This window comes from Cucumis melo, chromosome 9 (assembly GCF_025177605.1).
Source record: "Cucumis melo cultivar AY chromosome 9, USDA_Cmelo_AY_1.0, whole genome shotgun sequence".
NCBI classification, from domain to species: domain Eukaryota; kingdom Viridiplantae; phylum Streptophyta; class Magnoliopsida; order Cucurbitales; family Cucurbitaceae; genus Cucumis; species Cucumis melo.
In genome coordinates, this window is record NC_066865.1 from 1,626,033 (window position 1) to 1,645,496 (window position 19,464).

The 19,464-nt window shown below is 37.1% G+C and overlaps 2 protein-coding genes across 3 annotated transcripts; both read right to left on the reverse strand.

Annotated features, from left to right (window-relative positions):
* Positions 1-567: 567 nt before the first annotated feature.
* LOC103498558 (cell polarity protein mor2) lies at positions 568-13,830 on the reverse strand. 2 transcript variants are annotated; one of them, XM_008461193.3, is made up of 17 exons: positions 13,212-13,830; positions 12,702-12,820; positions 11,785-11,830; positions 11,532-11,604; positions 11,394-11,451; positions 10,683-10,778; positions 10,300-10,417; positions 9,925-10,191; positions 9,389-9,490; positions 8,857-9,214; positions 8,668-8,781; positions 7,147-7,778; positions 6,844-7,040; positions 6,444-6,666; positions 6,146-6,265; positions 4,285-5,055; positions 568-3,827 (listed from the first exon to the last, which is right to left on the reverse strand). In XM_008461193.3, exons 1-17 carry the CDS (start codon positions 13,326-13,328, stop codon positions 759-761), a joined length of 6,480 nt encoding a protein of 2,159 aa, XP_008459415.1. In that variant the 5' UTR covers positions 13,329-13,830; the 3' UTR covers positions 568-758. The 2 variants fall into 2 exon arrangements, with proteins under 2 accessions (XP_008459415.1, XP_050946150.1); XM_051090193.1 differs by lacking the exon at positions 13,212-13,830 and having other exon boundaries at positions 11,532-11,597; positions 12,702-12,747.
* A 1,028-nt stretch (positions 13,831-14,858) lies between these two features.
* On the reverse strand, positions 14,859-18,643 carry LOC103498557 (pentatricopeptide repeat-containing protein At3g29290). Its single transcript, XM_008461191.3, has 3 exons — positions 18,396-18,643; positions 16,068-17,739; positions 14,859-15,241 (listed from the first exon to the last, which is right to left on the reverse strand). Exons 2-3 carry the CDS (start codon positions 17,670-17,672, stop codon positions 15,011-15,013), a joined length of 1,836 nt encoding a protein of 611 aa, XP_008459413.1. The 5' UTR covers positions 17,673-17,739; positions 18,396-18,643; the 3' UTR covers positions 14,859-15,010.
* Between the last annotated feature and the right edge of the window lie 821 nt (positions 18,644-19,464).

The following is a 19,464-nucleotide window of genomic DNA, read 5'->3' on the forward strand; positions in this document are numbered from 1 at the left end:
ATTTCTCTTGAATTTTGTTCCAAAATTATCTTAGTTTAATATTGTCATACAACGATAAGATGGAAAAACAAGTTAACTGTAAAACCAATATAGTTTAGTGTTTTTTCAACCCTTGAGGTTTCTTGCACATAGCATTATGGAGGAAGCTTCTGTTAATCGTGTGGTGTGGTGTTTAAGAATATTGGATATACCCCTCAACTCACTTAATTTGTATATACGTTATGTACGTTATATTAACAAGTTCTAGTCATATCATAGCTTCTACAATTAAAAAATTTGAGTTTATCTTTACTTATTAAAATGAGGTAAAACTAACTCTTTAGGGGATGGTGTGGAGATCTAGAATGTAATCAGATTATTGAAAATATGAAGACGGTGGGATGCATGAAAAATCGAGGATAAAACCGAAATGAAATCTTAAAATGTGAAAACAGTGAAAAAGAGAGTTTGATTAAAAATTGTCAGAAACATAATGAATTCAATATCACAGATCAAGTCTAAACGTTTGGTTCAAACATGAATTTTGAATTACATTTGATTCACCAAACAGCTTTTTAAGGGAAAATGGAAATAGGAAAAAAATTAACATTGTAAGCAAGAAGATACACGTACATTTACAAAGCTTAAATAGATGGAAAGGATCTCAGCTTGCTAGAACTACATAATATAATTCAACACTAGCTACAAAACTAATTCTTGACGTGTATATATATATACATTGCCTCTACATAAAAGAAGTTACTTACAGAGACGTGGAGTTAAGGATTCCCAATACTTGTGACAAAAGGAACCAACCTTCTATATTCTCTCCTCTTTCCCAGTATGCAGCTATCGAGAACCCGCCCAAGAATAAGTCGTGTGTTTTGCAGAGCTACCTCTCTTGGAGAAGGTCCTGATTCATTTGAAACCCCCGACACAAGAATAGAACCCGGTGCGGATGTTGACACGATGCCATATTGTAAGGGTCCACTGCGAGCCTTGAACGATGTCTGAGGAGCTAGCACCTTGTCCTCAACTCCACCATGTCCATTTTCAAAGGACCCCGGTTCGTGTGGGTGAGGACCTGTCATTGAACTACAACTCTGTAAAAGTGCTTCTAATACACTCAATGCCTCCCAGCACAACGTACTCTCAACCAACTGCGAGACAATTGCGTACATATGTGGACTTTGCGAAGCATCTACAGGAGTATGCTGGAGCAATGCCTTCAGCATCAGCAGTATTACACGCTGGTATTCAACTGGTCCTTTCTCCAGCAAGCGCAACAAGTGGCCAAAAGCCAGTGCAGAGTGCTTTGGAAACCACTCATTGCAAAGTAGAGGGGAGACACAAGCAAGAAGGATCTCAATACTTTTGATCTCACCTCGAGAGTATGCCATGAAAACAGTAGCTAATTCGTCCAATGATTTCGCACGACACCATATAGAAATATTTGATGCAACTGAGCACGCTTTTTGATGTTGTTGCTGAAGTGGTGAAGCTGGTCCTGTCAGGGGATCCTTACTGAGTTGCAAGCAGAGCCATGGGAGTAAGCCTGTTATGTGCATCAAAAGTCTTGTTTCTGCATCCCCAAAAATGGAATCACACGAGTGCACCGTAATTCGTGAAAGAACCTCTATCGAGACACCATGACTAACCGTGGACATCAGCCCTTTAAGTACAAGAGGCTGTACCCCTTCAAATGTTGGAAGATTCCCAGTAGATGGAGGTAGCTCACAGCCCATTCTAGATTCAATCCGTTGGAAGTCTCCAATGTCGTTATTAGTATCAAGTTCATCCCGAGGCATGCTTGAAAGGAGTACATTTTCAGTTGTTCTGTCCCGGAATGATAAACGATCAATCACACGAGAAAAGAGCTCAAGAACCTGGCAGTATACATGGACAAAATCTGTATGCATCATAGCCACACACCCCCAGAAGAGTTGAGGATAGAGTATCACCTTTTCAGGCTCCATGTTCTCAACCATTACCTGCAAGGTCAACAAGATTTCCATAATGAAACCTAACACAGGGGGTACCGGATTTCCCAGACATCTATGAAGACAGCGAAGGAGAGATACACAGGTATCACTTGTAACGCTTGGCCGCAGTGCACGGTATATCTGGTGTGAGCGACAAGCAAGGTGCCGTGACGTACATTCCATGGCCCATTTTAGTGCCTCTGATCCCCAAGTCTCACGTAAATCACCTTGAAAGAAGATAGCATCCACCATACTCTGAACCAGTGCAGAAAGAAGTGCTGCACTAGGAAGTTCAGTTCTCACGACAGATGGGTCTTCATTTTCCCACATCATGCTTCCACGCTTTGATTGAACATACTTGATCAGACTCACAACCTGTTGCTTGTTCTCTCCATCATTGTTTTCCACTTCATAAAGTTCCAAGTGTCGGCCGGCAAGTGAATATAGTAGATTAACAAGCAATTGCTGGCAGTGTTCTAGAACAATGTCTTCTGAACTATCCATTGAAACAAAAGTGACATGAAATAACAGAGGCAAGTGCTCACGGAAATCTTCATCATTCTCATATGCAATTTCAGCAAGAAGGATCAGTGCTATGTCAGCATGTGTAAGAGAATGCTGCTGATGACCCTGTAGTGCGGACTGTAGTTCTTTAGCACTAACCCCATGGGCAGCAACCCCAGAATGAAGCCCATCTTCACCAGAATTTGGCGTATCAATGAGATAGTCACCACTATCCCTGGACACATGTCGACTGCGTATGGTTCCCGTTGAACTTCTAACACCCATTAAAGGACCAGACATATTTACTAAAGCTGGAAGTAGCTGGCCGGATCGACCTGCTGCAGTTACTGGAACAACATTCAACTCAGGAGGCATTGGGCTTAGGGGGCCGGAGACACTTCGGCCAGTTACACCAGCTGTTCTCCAGCTTAAGCTCCCACTAGCATTCCTAAGCGGACCATCAAGGGATCCACGTACAAGTAGTGGTGACATGTGCGGTTGGCTGTCAACAACAGAAGTAACTTGGGCCACTGGAGGCCCCTGAGAGAATTCCAACACAAAATTTCCACCCAAATCTCCCTTGGAACCCAAACCAACAAGCTCAATGCTTTCTTCTAACATGCGCTGGGCCAATTGGTAGACCAGGTGATCAATAGTACGCTGAGGACATATCCGTGCTAAGTACAAACTCACCCGCTTAGCAACTGAAAAATACGTGGCAAACGCACCGCTTATTTCCGCAGATGCATTAGAATCACAATCTTCAATTCCCTTGGTAATTAAGAAATCCAGAACAGGACTAATGTTCCTTGGTTTGCTAGCAATCGTGCTCCAGAGCTTTTCAATTTCATCTGGGAACTGATCCCCATGCCGCCACGTGACATAGTAAAGGCTTTTAAGAAGTCTATCACTCCAACCCGAGTCTTTGAGTTTCCAGAAATTAAGGTTCTCAATCCACGGAGCCATGCACGTGAGAACCTGATGTTGAGCTATGATATCAACTGCATCAAGTTGCCTTTGCATTATCTCCTCGCAAAGGAGTTGACTCAATTCAGGGTGATCTTTTGCAAGTTTACAAGAGAGCTTATACTGAAATTGTTGGTACGAATCAGGAAGGTTACCAACAACGGCTGCTCGATAGCTCCCTGACCCCTCAGTGCCATCTTCAGCCCATTCGCGAACAGAAAGAGTTTCAAGCATTTGAAGAGCATCATCACGGATTTGTCTACTAGGGTCCACAACTTTGTACAGAATTAAGCTTAAGAGCCTTTGGATTTCACATTTTGGTATCTCTTGTCGCATATATACTTCTGCCAGAACACTGAAGTAACCATCAGCTATGGCAGCATCGGAGTAGTAGCACTGAAATAGAAAAGTAGCCAATCAGCCATGAATGATACCAAATGCAAACCTCACGAGTAAAATGGTTGAGTTTGAAAGATCCTAAACGGTTAAACCAAACCTCAGACCAAAAGTGCCATTTTTCCTACAATATTCTAATAAATCAAGCAATAATCATAATCCTTACACTTGACCATATGATTCTTGTTTCAACATTATAACTCAATAATCAAAACCCTTATAATTCAAACATTCCTGGAGTTTTAGCCTTTTCCTTTGCGCATGCAAATTTTCCTTTGAGAGCACAAAAATCTCCACAAAACGTATGAATATTGACACATCCTAATATCCTATCAAAAGCTCTCTTTTCAGTTTAATATTTATAACCTTTAAAAGAGAACTTGGTTGAATTTTTAACTTTTTCTTTTACAAGGAAATCTGTTGAATTTTAACAATAAGTCATAGAAGGTATACTCACCTGATCAATGCAAGCGGGAAACAGGTCCAAATTTGTAATCAGGAGATTCTTCAAAGCCAATTTTGCTAAAGAGACACGGTTGTGACCCCCTCTTTGCCTATCACGACCCGCAGTGCCACGACCGCCATCAACAGACTTGGAGTATGATGGAGTTCTAGGATCAGCTGGTGAGTAACCAAAAGGAGCCCTGGGTGCAGGTTCAATAAAAAGACTATTTATCCAAGAAATGACCCTACCACTCATTTTCCTAGCGTTATCATCAAAGCAGGGTCCATACAAGAGTGAAGCCATAGCAGTCATGGAGGCCCACTGGATTGCTTCAATTTGTTCACTAAGCTCTTTATCAAATGATATCTTATCAACTGAATCTTTCGACCGAGCATGTTGAGAAGATTTGTAACGTTCTACCTCACGTCTATAATCGCTAACCCCATCCTGGCCCCATGTTCCGCCTGTATCATCAGACCAGGAGAGTAGAAGATCAAATAACCGCTTTCTAGTTCTAAGGTCAAACTTCTCCGACCTTGAATCAACAAATTCAGGGGCTAAGGATCTCAGAACAGAAGCAAGTGAATAACGAAGAGGTTGCATTTCCTGAAAGCTCTCCAAAGGTGCTGTCAAGATTTGTTTGGTTGTATCATCAATGAACTTGAGATAATGCCGACGAAAAACTGATTTACGGGCCAGCATGCCAGGCCAGATTTTCTCTGCAACAGTACGATATATACTTGCAATATGAGTACGAAGCTCCTCACGGCGCGGCTTTTGGCTCTGTAAGTACGGAAGTCAGTAAGTCACCATAAAAAGAAACTTTAACAGAAAGCAAGTAGTACTCCGGAAAAAAATAAATGCACATCTTCCCGACATTGGCCTGACTTTCACCATAATAATAAATGCAACCAACTTATCTGGCCCTTCTTAAAGGAACTTCAAGTAGATGAATGAGGGAAAAACCATGCATGTGCATGTATGACATTCCACTAATTCAGCTTTATCAACAAAAATAGTTTCATTCGAGGGAAAATAAAATTACAAAAAAAGATCACAAATCACAAAAGGACAACTAATAATGACCAGGAAATAAATTGAAGAACAAGAAGTACCAGATACAATTGTTTAGAGCTTTACAACTTAGAAGTTTAAACAAGAAACAAACTTTTCATTGATATACGAAAAGAATGAAAAATAAAGATACAAACTCTCAAATGAAGTAAAAAGAAAAACAAACAACAAAAGAAGCAATGAACTCCAAATAATACAACAGCCAGTGACTAAACTACAAGTATGCCCATAATTGATAAACCAACATGAGAAATACGAGAAAGACTGATATCTCAAAATGTACTTGTTAGAAAACTCCTACTAGTTAGAAAAAGAACAATTTTAGAAGAAATTAAAATGACAGAGGTAACAAAGTAGTCTTCTTTACTTGATATTCTAAACTGATTCCTAGATATTCTAAACTGGTGACAAGTGGATTTTAATTCTTCCTTCTTGTTCTCAGTTACTTCCTTGTTTTTGTTGTCCATATGAAAATTCCATAAGAAACATTAAAGAAAAATACTATAATTCTACTGGGTCAATGTTCCAATTCTATTGTTTGGATTATACTTGTGAGTAAAAAATTTTTGCTCCAGTGAGAATTACTTCTTCTCATTAAGAAGATTATATTTCCTTTTTAGCATTATCTTGGTGCAAAGTAGACAACCTTTTTGTAAGTATTGTTTATCTGCACTCCCAGAGTACTGGACTACCTTCATGTAATTATCACTTGATAGGTTCTTTTGTACAAATTTTGACACTGCTTCACAAATATCATTTAATAAAAGATAATGCACCTCGATTAAATCTTGGATAATACCTTCCATTTTGGCTTTCCCTCTGTCTCCATGGAAACCTCATCAATAAAAGATGCTAGCTCACTGAACATTAATTCACATGCTTCAAAATGCGAGTGGCCAAGAGCCATGGTGGCTGCATGCTGAAATAGGAGAACTGACAAGCTTCAGTATCAATAGGTAAATTTAATGTAGTTAGGAAATCAAAAAGCAGACGACTTACAAATTCAATTTTAACAATTTACAACCCATAGGAGGCCCAAAAACGGGAAAGAAAGATGGAAAGTTGAGGCAGAAAATTTATCTAGAAAATGTGCTCACCACGTGGGATTCTGATCCAGACTTTATTGAAGGAAAAATAAGGTGATAAAGATCTTTGGCTTTTCCCGAGGCAGGACTTTCTCTGGGAGCTGGCGGACAAGAACATAAGAACATCGCATACATTAACCACTGATCCAATTTGTTGTCTGAATCTTGAGATGGATGAGCCTTTCCACCTAAATCAACCGGTGTGACATGAGCAAGACGTTGCAAAACCTCAACCCTGCCAACCAAAATTTTGTTTACAAAGCACATCCTAGAGTAGAAACCTCCAACATTGGTCATTAAATCTCAGAGACATAATAGGGTTCCATGTTGGGAGCAACTCATACACGATTAGGCCCGATTCTTTAAATTATAATTGTCAAGAAAGCACGATTTTGATAAAGGGGATATTTACCTTGCTTCCTGAACAGAACTTGGGCATAGCTCAGAAGCGTACTTAACCAACTCGCTGAGACAGCGCGCCCACCTGTTCTTATCAGGACTTTCAAATATTATGGACTGAAGAGTAACATCTGGAGGTATTGTATCAGATTCTCGCTTCAAATCAAACGGGCGCCCAGAATCCCAGTAACAGTTTTGAACAATGTCATCCTGTAGTTCATAAATCAAGTTTCACATATCATCAAATCCTAGCAGTTCGGTGAGTCAAGTGAAAAGGAACAGCAGAGACGTGCAGAAAACATTGAAAGAAAAATACCCCATGCTCCTCTAGGACATCTATGATAAATATTGGTTCGGCATCATATTTAAGAGTATAATCTGGTTGGTCAAGCATTGCAAGGTCTCGAATGTCGTTCCGCAAGGCACGTACACAGCGTAATAACTCCAATGCTGTATGCCTAATTTGACTATCCACAGAACTAAGGAAGATCAAACCAACTGCATCTATTTCAGAAGCACGAAATTCAACTACTTCTCCTGACTGATGAAATGACGGCTTCTTGAACCCATCAGTTCTTTGAACTGTGCGCTTTTCATCATGCACATCATTTTCCAAACGATCCTCAATCAAACAAGCTCTCCAAAATCGCATAAGCTCCAATAAGCGCCCCAGTGATGTTTGTATAAGAAGAGGAAATTCATCCGGAAGCCGTAAGATGAAGTTAGCCATCCCTCGCATAACTGCAAAGCGACGATGAGGAAGATATCTTACTATCCGGTTCAATACCTGAACTGCTTCTTCACGAACACCAGGATCAATACTAATTCCATGCTGAGGTATTATCTCAGTTATTTTATCACTTCTACCTACTTCTTCAATCAAATATGGTATGCACTTCAGGACTGACCGGAATAGATATCCTTGGGACTTCTCCTTTGTTACAGAATCTGAAAACAGAATAATTAATTTTTCATTTTCCCATCAAAAATAAAAAGTTGGATCTTTTAATATAGGAAAGATAAGATCAAGTGATAAGTTTATGACACAAGTATAATAATAAACTTGAGTAGACAAACATTAAACTATAGAAAGAAGAGAAATTGCAGAATTATTCTAGTATGATCCTTCAGATGTCCATTGTGCTCCCTCCAGTAGTTGAACGATTGCTGCCTTTCCCAGATTTCTCTCGCATGGCTGGATGAGTTTGTGCTGTTTGTGGTAGCCAGCTTGATATGGCTTTTGTGATTTGGTCTCCATTTTTATGGCTTGCGCAAAGGGGAGTATTTTCTAGGGTGTTCTTTTGGAATCAGTTTCTGTTTGTTTTGGAACATTTATTTGAGTTCTTCTGGATGGCACTGACAAGAATAGTTTTGATGCAGCCGACTGCTTCTTCTTGGTGCTTCTCCTTCTCCTCTCATATTGAAGATTTGGGTGTGCAAATAATATTTGAATAGGGTCCCATTGAGAGAGTTGTCAAGTTTTGCTTTGTATTTAGCTTTCTACGGTTGTTTCACCTTTAAAAGGCTTTATTCTGTTTGACTTGTTGTTTATGTTGTCTTCTTCTTGTTGCCTAAGTTTTTGCTTTAGCTTGTATTCTCCTCTAGTTCTTTTGCTCTTAGTACAATACTCTTGCACTCTGAGCTTAAGTCTCGTATATTATCACTAATAAAGAGGCTTGTCCCCGTTTCAAAAAAGAATACAACAATAACAATAATAGTAATGGTTACAACATTAACAATAATAAGAACAATAATCAGGCTAGATTCCACGGTTTATCCTTTTTCTCATTCTACTATCTTCCTTCAAACCAACATGTAAAACGTGAAAACAAATTACCAATGTTGGTCCTTGAAGAGGTTAGAAGAGCCTGACTGTAGATTCTATGACAAGACCTTAAAATTGATTCAATTGCTGCCTTCACCTTGGGAATATAGTGGCCAATATCATGACCTGCTAATGCAACAAAGTTGATTAGATTAAGAAAACAAAGATTTTGACAATAGAGGCTCCTAACTAGTTGGTTACCTCTAAATATCTCCAAGCCAATGTGCTGGCCTGAAGGAGATGTAACAATGGCAAGGAGAGCACGAAGGCCAATGACTTTTGCCTCACCAGAACTATCTTGTTTTAATAGTTCCAACAACAAGTGGTTCATGGCAAAATCAAGATTATGTTCCGCAATAGTCACACAAAATTCAACTAGTTTATCATGTTGAACATCTTGAGTAAGCAATCCTTTCTTTAGAACCGTAAGCAGTTGAGATGTCACACTATCTAAGTAATCCCATATACGATTTGGGGCCTGATTAGCTGCATGAACACTCAAGTAAAACCTTAAAACCCGATGAAGACAGTCCAAGGCCATAAATCGATGATTCTTGTCCTGCACAATCAAAATAAAGTTTCATGAATTTGGGCAATGGAAACAGGATGGCATATTTCACTCTCCTTTTTGAAGAAACTTCCTACATCAAACGTTGAAGAAGTGTCGAGGATCTTATTAAAATTAGTTGAAGTTCTCATTTACCTCCTTAGTTCAAAAGTAAATGGAACTTACTCTAAGAAGCTTGTAGAGTTGCTCCATGTGGGGACTCAAGTTGTTGTGAAATATTTGAGGGTCGCCAAGACAGAGAAGAAGAGTGACCAATGGATAACCAACCTAGAACACAAAGAACACTGGCGTAAATCACAAGAGAGGAAAAACAGACATGATGTTGGATATGAAGAAGAATGTTAAAATAAAAAAATCAAAAAATATTATGACGTCATCATAGTTATCTAGCCAAACAAAGTATTGCTTAGCTATTCCCAGAGAAGACAATCTCATCAATTTGGGAAATTATCTCTTTTTCAGCCAATTTTTAACAGTATATAGCTGTTAGAAATATAATTACCTTAGCATATACTTAACTCCAAACAGTATATCCGGTGTATAGTTTAGGTAATTAAGGCTGGATAGTCCTTCAGAAACAAAACTTTCATGCCAAAGAGCCAAAAAAGAAAAGGCTAAAACTCCATCCCAAATTTATAGCTTGAATGTATAAAATAAAATATTAATTTCTTGCAGGAGGGGGCAAAACGGATCCCACTTACAGTTATGTGTTTGCTCTGTTTATCCATCCAATGCATCAGCTGTGCTCGAATTCGTCCAACAGCTTCGTACCACAAGGTAAGTGCACGTTCGACCCCAGAAGGTGGCCATTGGCCTTTACCTCCATCTGCCAGTGGAGCAAGGATGTTTGAAAGCATGTTGCAGAGTGCATGGTGAAGCTCACTTTTGCGCTTATGTGGAGCACGATTGAGAGGGTTGGCTTTAGCCACAAAGCAGGCAGATGCATTCAGTCCTCCCTCGGTCTTAACCTAGGAATTGTTGTTGATATTATCCTATTATCTTTAGATGACTTTGCATAAATAAAAGTATGTCATTATCCCTACAGGACCTTGCATAAATAAAAGCTATATGCATACCCCAAGCTTAAGGTAGCGCATCCCATTGATGATACTGAGAGTTTCACTTCGTGCAACACTGGTGTCTATCCTACGCGTATTGAGTTCCATGAAGAAGCGTTCAGTCACAGAACTAAATCTGCAAAATAATAACACAAGCACCAATGTTTTCACCCCTTTTTAATTAAAGTAAAACAACCATAAACATAAGCTTGTGACGGGAGAGAGAAGTGCAAAGCAGAACTAGTTCATACTGATCCTAAAACATCAAAATAAAGCAAGTATCAATTGACTTGCATGCATGGTAAACAAAAGCTTATGTAAACCTGATAATTACTTCTAAAGTATTACACCCAAAAAATCCAACTCAAACAATTTTCAAATGGTAAAACAAAATTGTTTACCTGATGCGAGATAAAGCACCTAAAAGTTGTGCAACAAGATCCAAAAGAAGCCCCCGCAAATCAACTAATGATGGATATTCAACCTGGCTGACAACCCTGCAATGACATTTAATCAAACCTAAGTTTTTTTTCTATCAATAATGGAAGGTAAAAACACAAGCAAGTCTCCCTAGACTGTTTGCATATAACTGGGCATTGAAGTCATTGTCTAATATTGATCATAGGTCCTACCCAATAAACAAAGGCGATAAATCTAATAACAATACTTATAAGTTACTGGTGAAAATTGAAGAATAATAACATTGCACAAGCTAAACTTCAATGCTATCCTCCGGCTTTCTTTCTTTCTTTTCTCTTTTTGAACATGAAACACAAACTTTTCAATTGATACTTGAAAAGTTGCAAGTTACCAAACTCCTATCCTCAGTACCAAGGCAAGACTCAAAACGAAACAACCCAAACTCATACAAAAACAATAGAACAAAAGAACAATTTTTAAAAAAATAAAATAATAATAATAATAATAATAAAATAGCAGTTACCACTTTAAATATGGAAAAAAAAATCCACAATAAGTAAAGGAAATTTTGAAGTCAGTCCGGCAACTACTAAACTTCCATATGGTCTATTTATTTTAGTGAAACGTAATACCTACGCCAAAAAGAAAATAGAAAACTGCACTGTTCATTAACTATGCCAAAGCAACCTTACCTGTCAGCATTAATTAGCCAATCAAAAACGAAGTTTTCAAGGCCAGACCAAAGCTTCTCTACAATGATAAACCGTTATCAATTAGCTACAAAAGAAGAAAAAAAAAACAAAAAAAGAAATTGATACAACAATGCGCACCAGTAAGTCCTTCCTGAGGGCAGCACTCCACGAAGCGAATACACGCTGAGCAAAATATGCACTCAACTGCAAGCTAAGCCCCAAGCATGCATATCATTATAACTTCAGGTTAATAAAGCAAACATCTCTGGACAAGGGATTTTAAAGTAACCCCCATATCAAGAACACTATCCATCTCTATATTGGTACAAATTATTTTGAAGCAAAATAATAACGACAGCAATATTAAATAGTTTTCACAGAATAAGCAAACCTTTCTTTGGAAAGTAGATGCATCATTTGCACCCTTGGGAGATTCGCTGCAATGAGGGGGGAAAGAGAAAATGTAAATAAACTATCAAAAGAATTTCTTTCTTGTTCCCTTTTTTTTTTCTTCTTTTGGAAGAAAAAGGTTTCTTTGACTGCAGTCTCTTAGCCTAGAAAAAGATCTTAAAGGGCAAACATCAAGGCAAGAATGGAGAACTTTAAAGAACAAAAGTAAACAACCATACAAAATAGCTCCATGTGAACATCCACACTCCATTATACGCCATCGTCATAATGTTTGTATGTACATATATATACATGTTTTATTATTTCATTATAATATACATTAGGAAATGGAAGGAATCTATTATTAAGCGCAACAACAACCTAGGGGCAGGGAATGAGACATCTGTTTAACTACACTGCCATTACAAACTTCTTCACAATCTCAGTTTCCTCGACATGAGAACGTTTATCATCTTATTTTAGTTGAATATTTCAGGAACAATTTACTTTTTATTAATTTGTAAGGTGCTGTTTGTGATCATAAAAAAAATTTCAAAAAAAAAATCAACACATAGAAACATGCAACAAAATTACGTTAAGTTGCCTGTATACATTTTCTAAAAATCTTCAACAAATCAGACGTCGTCAAATGAATGTAAGCTAAGCAAATATTACATAATAAATAATAAAAGATAAAGATTTTCTCCTAAACTAATTCCAATTGACCGTGAAAAGCAAGTTAGTGTTTGGCTTAACCTAGTACACTGACACTAACAAAGAAGGCAGACGCAGAAAGTTGCCCTAGGAACTCAAAGACACTGATGTACAACATATAGAACAAATCCTATTCAAGTAAGGTCGTCACACAGGGTAGAAGGAAGCGTGAAAATAGAAAGAAGACTGGGAAAGTTGAGGCACCTTTCTCTCCATCGAAGAAGAGCCTCTAAAAGAGGCACAGGTGTGTGTCTCGCAACCATAGCTAAGGAATCCAGCACTTGCTCATAGGCAGGATCCGATGGTCGAAGATATTGTCCATCCTACAAATTGGAAACAGACAAGTTAATAAAGTGGAGGACTGTTTACAAAAGACTAAAGAGTACTAGACAACAAAAATGGGCATGAAAAATGGATTTCAATACGTGCTGCCATCAGAGTGCGTAGAACAATAATACAATATGCTCAACAATAAGCACTGGACTACTGGCACCCAGAAAAACAGAAAATAATCTATTGGAGTTCCAGAAAATATACGGTATACAACCTTGATTCATCAGGGAGGATATTATACTAACAGCCACCATCAAAAAACTCAAATTTACCACAAAATTGATTAATATAACCCATTCTTCATCTTCTTATTTGAGGTGGGGGACTAAGAGAACTGCCCATGAAATTTTCTAGAGGGGAAAACAAAAGAAAAAACTGAACCTGAGCTTGAGCGGTCTCGATTCGACGCCGAGCAAGGGGGAGGAACCGCTGAAGCAGAGCATCAACTATAAGCTTAGCAGCACTTCCAGCCTTCCCGTCTTTGACCATACTCACCATAATCACACTAAGCTAGCATAAACTTCACAACCCCTCTTTCCTTCAGTAACGCCTGGATGAATCACAAATCCCCTTGATTTGGTTCCGAGAGTTCAGGGTTGTAATTTCAGAAGCCCCTTGACAACAGACATCAAGAAGATCGCTACATCGACAAGGGTGGGTTCATGGGGAAGAAAGAAAGATACCCATAAAGTAAAACAGGTAAAGAAGGAAGATGAGAGTAGAAATCCCTAGAAATCAGAAGAGAATTCAGATGAAAAAAAAAGGGATTTGATGAAGAAGAAGAAGAAGAAGCAATGGAGCTTTGTGTAGGAAGGCGTATAGGATCTGGCGGAAACCGTGCAAGAATTGGAGAGGAAGATGCTTCATTTTTCACAGAATTTCATCATGAAGATTGGGAATTGATGGAAATTGAATCAAGAAAAAATGGAATAACAGTCGCGGATCATCTTCTTCCCAACATACAACATATTTTTGGTCGGACTTTTTTTTATTTTTTCTTCTCTCTTTTTCAATTTAACAACTAATTTGATGGATTTTTTATATAAACCTTTTAAAAATTAACAAAATTTTAACATATATATAATGAATTTATTAAACTTTCGTATATATTTTGTAAATAATTTCATTTATTTGTCGTTAGTTGTAACAATTTTTCTTTATTTTAATTTAATGTTATTAACAGATATATTATCTTAAAAAATAAAATTTATAAAACGTATTTATAAATATAAAAAATATCACAATTTTATAATATATTCAAAATTATTTCAATAATTTAAAAGTTTTTTTAGTTATTTATAATAAATATTTAAAGAAGAATCTAATTTAATTCAATTTATACGGTCTAATTAAAGTTATAATTTGTATCATTAAAATCAATTCTCAGGCCTACGTAGATTTCACTAAAAATAGAAAAATAAAAGTTTAAATTAGAACAATTATTTATTTAAAGTTTTAATTGATAGAAAATATTTAACATTAGGGTATAAATTAACATTAACTAAAAATGTTATTGTCAAGATCCGAACTATAACTACTAATCTACTTGTTGTTATTAAATTATGTTAACATTAGTATTGAAAAATTATTTGTTTCAGTTAACTCAAACATACATCAACAATACGTGCTTCTACCGATGAAAAAGTCAAAAATTTCACGACATACCGTTCTTATAATTAAAAATTACTTAAAATAAAAGCAACACATGTCTAAGTTCGACATTCAATTTGTTAAAATTTAAAGTTTTAGGTGAGAATTAAACATTAAAAAAAATATTGTTCAAAATTAAATTTCAAAATTCGAAATCCAATTTGTCCAATCAGATTAGACGAGACAAGCATAAGCTAATCTCAACGCGAAGGGATAATAAAAGAAAATTTTAACTTCCATGAAACTTTAATATTAGTTGCTGACTTTTACTTTTGCAAATACTTGAATCTAAATCATATAGCTTAAGATTGCCCTTCGTGGGATTCAATTTTGACCAATGTTTTTTAAAACGTCTAATTCTCACTGGAAAATCTCGAATTAGGATAGGAGAAAATAGGTTCCGTATGGAATTATAGGTCAACTAAATCAATTAACTAATCGTTCTTCTCAGCTATACAACAACAATGGCCATGAGCTAGATTTAAGCATGTACAATATATACTTCATATACACCAACTTTTACATTAATTTTACCTATGATGATAGCGTCTCCGTCTTTTCTTGAAACCAGAAGCCCACCTGTTCTTCAGTCTAGCAGGATCCTTTGGCAAGTTCTGAAGCATCAAAGCTCGAGTTTTTCCATCAGATTGGATACTGTTTTCCCGCATCTTCGTGTAAAGCTTTTTCGCTAAATCAGTCTTGCCTCTTAAGCACATTCCTTGGATGACAACATTGTATACAGATACATCGGGTCCAGACTTCTGCAGAAGAACAATTATCAGATACAAAAGCTCTTAATTCAAATGCAAAATGTTAAAACAGTTGAATGGAAACAGGGAAGGTTCAGAAAGATTGAGAGAAGAATATCAGGAAATGCCAAACGAGATCATCAGTAAAAAAAACCAACAACAACATTCAAGGCGGCGGCAGCAACAACATTAAAAAATCTCAAAGTTCTGGAACAGCATCATCACTCGACTAGTTATATAACGTTCTTGTTTATTGATCATCCTTTCAATGCTGACAAAAAAAGGTATTTAGAATATCATCATCTCAGCTATTTTTTGGAAGGATTGGGAAGAAAGAAATGCAAGGATATTTCGAGACAACGTCAAGTCTTCCAGGGAGGTTTTAGAGTTAGCCACTACTAATTCCCTTTTTGGTGTAAAGATACACACAATAAAGAATCATAGTTTCTCTTTTCTCATTTCAAATTGGAAGCATCTTTATGTATACCCTTTGATAGGGTTCTTTTGTATATCTTTGGATATTTCATTCACTCAATGATATTTTTTCTTATAAACGAATAAATAAAAACTCAAAAACCATAATGTGGTCAGATTGGAGGTCCCCTTTTCCAATTCAATTACATGGATTCAATGATGTTTTTCAACTCGCCGTTGGAAAATAGAGTTTATAAACTATCATCACCGAATTAATTTGCATGGAAGACAAAGATTTACCAAAGATGGAAGGAGAACTACGGGGAGGAAAAGTTAGAACTAGATTTCTATTGGGGAAGATCTGTGTGTCTTTAAAATAGTACAAAGATGCAGAACCAACACCGTTATAGAATTAAGCACTTACATTTAGAAGTAGTTCCACTTCATCCCATAAAGAACCCCAAATGCAGCATCTGATAAGTGACAAATGAGTGAAGGTATCGGGAGTGTGCTTCTGGTGAACCATGCGTTCATAAACTTGTAATGCAATTTCAGGCTTCCTAGCCGTCTCACATGCAGTCAAAACAATGTTATATGATGTTGTCGAAATTAAGAGACCAGAAACCTCCATTTCCCATAAAATTTGGAGCGCTCTTTCCCATAACCCAAGCTTTGAACAACACATTAGAATAGTGTTGTAAATATGTATATTCAATTGGGCCTTCTCCTCTCTTTTCACAAACCCAAAGAGATGAATGGCATCATTGTAGCGGTTAGCTTTGTAAAGAGCACCAAGTAGTGCATTCCACGTATAAACATCAGGTGAATGACCCATAGATTTCATCACATTGTATATGCTGAATGCTAAAGTGACCTCCTTAGCTTTTCCTAAAGCATTGATCAAGGCATTGAAAGAAACAGAATTAGGTTGAAGTCCACATTTCAACATGTCTTGAAAGACTCCTAAAGCAAAATCCCACTTCCCTTCCTTTGAAGATGCACCAATAATAGCTTGCATCGTATCATTACCTGGTTTAAAAGAACTTTGAACCATCTTTACATAGGCGTCAATTGCAAGTTCATTCTGGTTACATCGGACAAAAGTGCTCACCAATAGAGAATAAGTTATGTGGGTTGCAGTACAACCATTTTTCTCCATTAGTCTCCATGTTCTCTCAGCTTCAACCCAATTATTATCTTTTCCACATATTGATATCATTGTGTTGTAAACAATTGCATCAAACTGTGTTAAGACATATTTATGCTCCCATGCCTTAAACATCTCAAGAGCAGAAAGAAATCCATGAGCATTTGCAACAGCTTTGAGTACAAGGCTATAAGTGTGTCCTGTTGATAACTCATTCAACTTCATAAACTCAAAAATTCTTAAACCATCAGCAAATAGCCCATTCCTCAAAAGACAAGCTAAAAGTGAATTTAAAGCATGCAGATTTGGCAGAACACCAGCTAATTGCATGGACCTGAATAATTCCAATGCACTTCTAACCTTATTTTTTCTACTGAGAATTAAAATACGCTTTGATAGCAGAACTTTATCAGTTTCCTCAAGAAAATGCACCTTGCTCTCATTTTCCAAAGCCTCCCCTTCTAAGATTTTGGGCAGGTTTACATCTTCAGATTGAAAGGCTGCCTCATCCTGATGTGTCATGTCTCCCCAAGGAGGCAATTTCCACTCACGAGAGGATTCAACTCCTTCTTCGTCAATGACCAATTCAATTGCCTCATCCTCTCCACAATTCAAAAGGGTCCCAACACCGGTCCTAAATTGCATGCCCCTTATGGACTGAACCACCAAATTCAACCGTGGAGTACTCATTGGTAACATCGAAACTGCATTACCATCATACATAATCGTACATCTCATACATGATTTCAACATTGGATTAACATTAATACATTGACGCAAATGCTTATCCTCCCTTCTAAAAGGGTAATATGAATCATGTTGGTAATTAAACTCATTCAACAAAATCAGAGTAGGAGATGAATTTCCTAGCACTCCTCTCATAACTTTCCGAACATAAAAAGAACAGCAAAGCTTACGATCTAGGTGTAATCATTCAAAATCAGTGAGCCTGCAGAAGAAGAAAGCAGTCTCTAAAAACAAGAGAAATTTCATACCTCCTTGAAAAAAAACAGACAAAATAATCATACCCAAAAGATGAAAACAAAACCCCACTACATCAACTGCATAAACAATTTAGTAGCCTACAATGAACGAAGGATTTTTCCCATAAACAATTTAGTAGCCTACAATAAGATATGCATACTACACCCTGAGTCTTCTCCTTTATAAAATTCTTGACAACTTCAACATGCTTCTTCAAGTACTTTGTTAATCAACTTCACAAATTACATGGGTTCAGGCACTTCGGCACTTTACTGCATTTTGAGTTTTTACTACTCCATGTAACTAAATTTCCTCCAAGAAAAGAACAATGAGTAGAAGATCTAAAAGTGTTTCAAGCCTAATATGCACCACTTCAACTTGAAATTTGTCATATTTAAACAGCAAGGCAACCAACAATGTAAACAGCAAGGCAACAAACAATGTAAACAACAATAATCCTTTTATGTTTTTCAATTTTCAGTGTATCTTGAGGCTATGTCAATCTTGAACTCAACAAACTAATAATATCTACAGCATAAGTATTTGAAGGAAAACCAAAAACAGAAAAATTGGAGTTCAAATTTTATTTATACCAACAACAATAAATAAATAATTTTATACCTTATTTGAGATCACCGTCGGAAGCTGACTGAGAACACCAAGTAAGAAGATGAGGAGGCGGACGGCTGAGAAGAGTGAGATGGACGGCGAGGAGAGGGAAGAGACGGACGGTGAACCGCGAAGACAGGGGACGAACGGCGAAGAGGTAGACGGACGGCAAGGAGAGGGAGGAGATGCGGCAGGAGGAAGAGAAATGGAGAAGAGAGGAAACTCAGGAAGGCATGCGGGAGGAACAGAAACGCTTCTTATCCTAATTATTATATATATATATATATATATATATTTTTTTTTTTTTTTTTACTTTTATTAAAATATATATTATATTAATATTGGTTGGGTAATTCGGTTGTCGAGTTAACCGGCAAGGCAACAACAGAAATTTCAAACCTCCTTCAAAAAAGAAACAGACAAACTAATCTTACCCAAAAGATGAAAACAAAACCCCCCATTACATCAAATGCATAAACAATTTAGTAGTCTTACAATGAACAAAGGAATTTTCCCCTAACCCACCATTCAGTTCTCAATTTTTGATTGTCGGGATCTAAAAAACATGTTCTTGTGCTGAACATCCACGAGTAGAAGTTGTTTGTGAGTTTGAGTTGGATTGGTTCAGTTTGGTTCGGTCTGAATGATATGTTAGAGCCAACCTCATCCGTCAAAGGCAAGAAGGAAAACTGAGAGGTTGTGAGACCGTTGAGGCTGAGGCTTGAGAGACTGAGAGAGAAGAAGGAATTTCCTCTTCCTGCCTCCTTGGCGAAGCGATTGGATTATCGAGGAGGAGCTCAACCAACTAACTAAAAGGAAGAACAAAGCTTTCTACCCGGTGGGTCTTAATGGTAATGTGTAGCGTTAAAGCAACCATAATCTCTTTACTAAGTCCCTCTTCACCCTTAAGATAATAAGCGTCTTCAAATGCATAGTTAAAAATATGATTGTTTAATAAATAAGGAATGGTTGCAAATATACCCATTTAAAATTTTAACATTGCAATCTAAAATTGTTATCCATTTTAATTATCAAATAAATAATTCAGAAGAATATTTAAAATGTAAAGATTTTAATTACA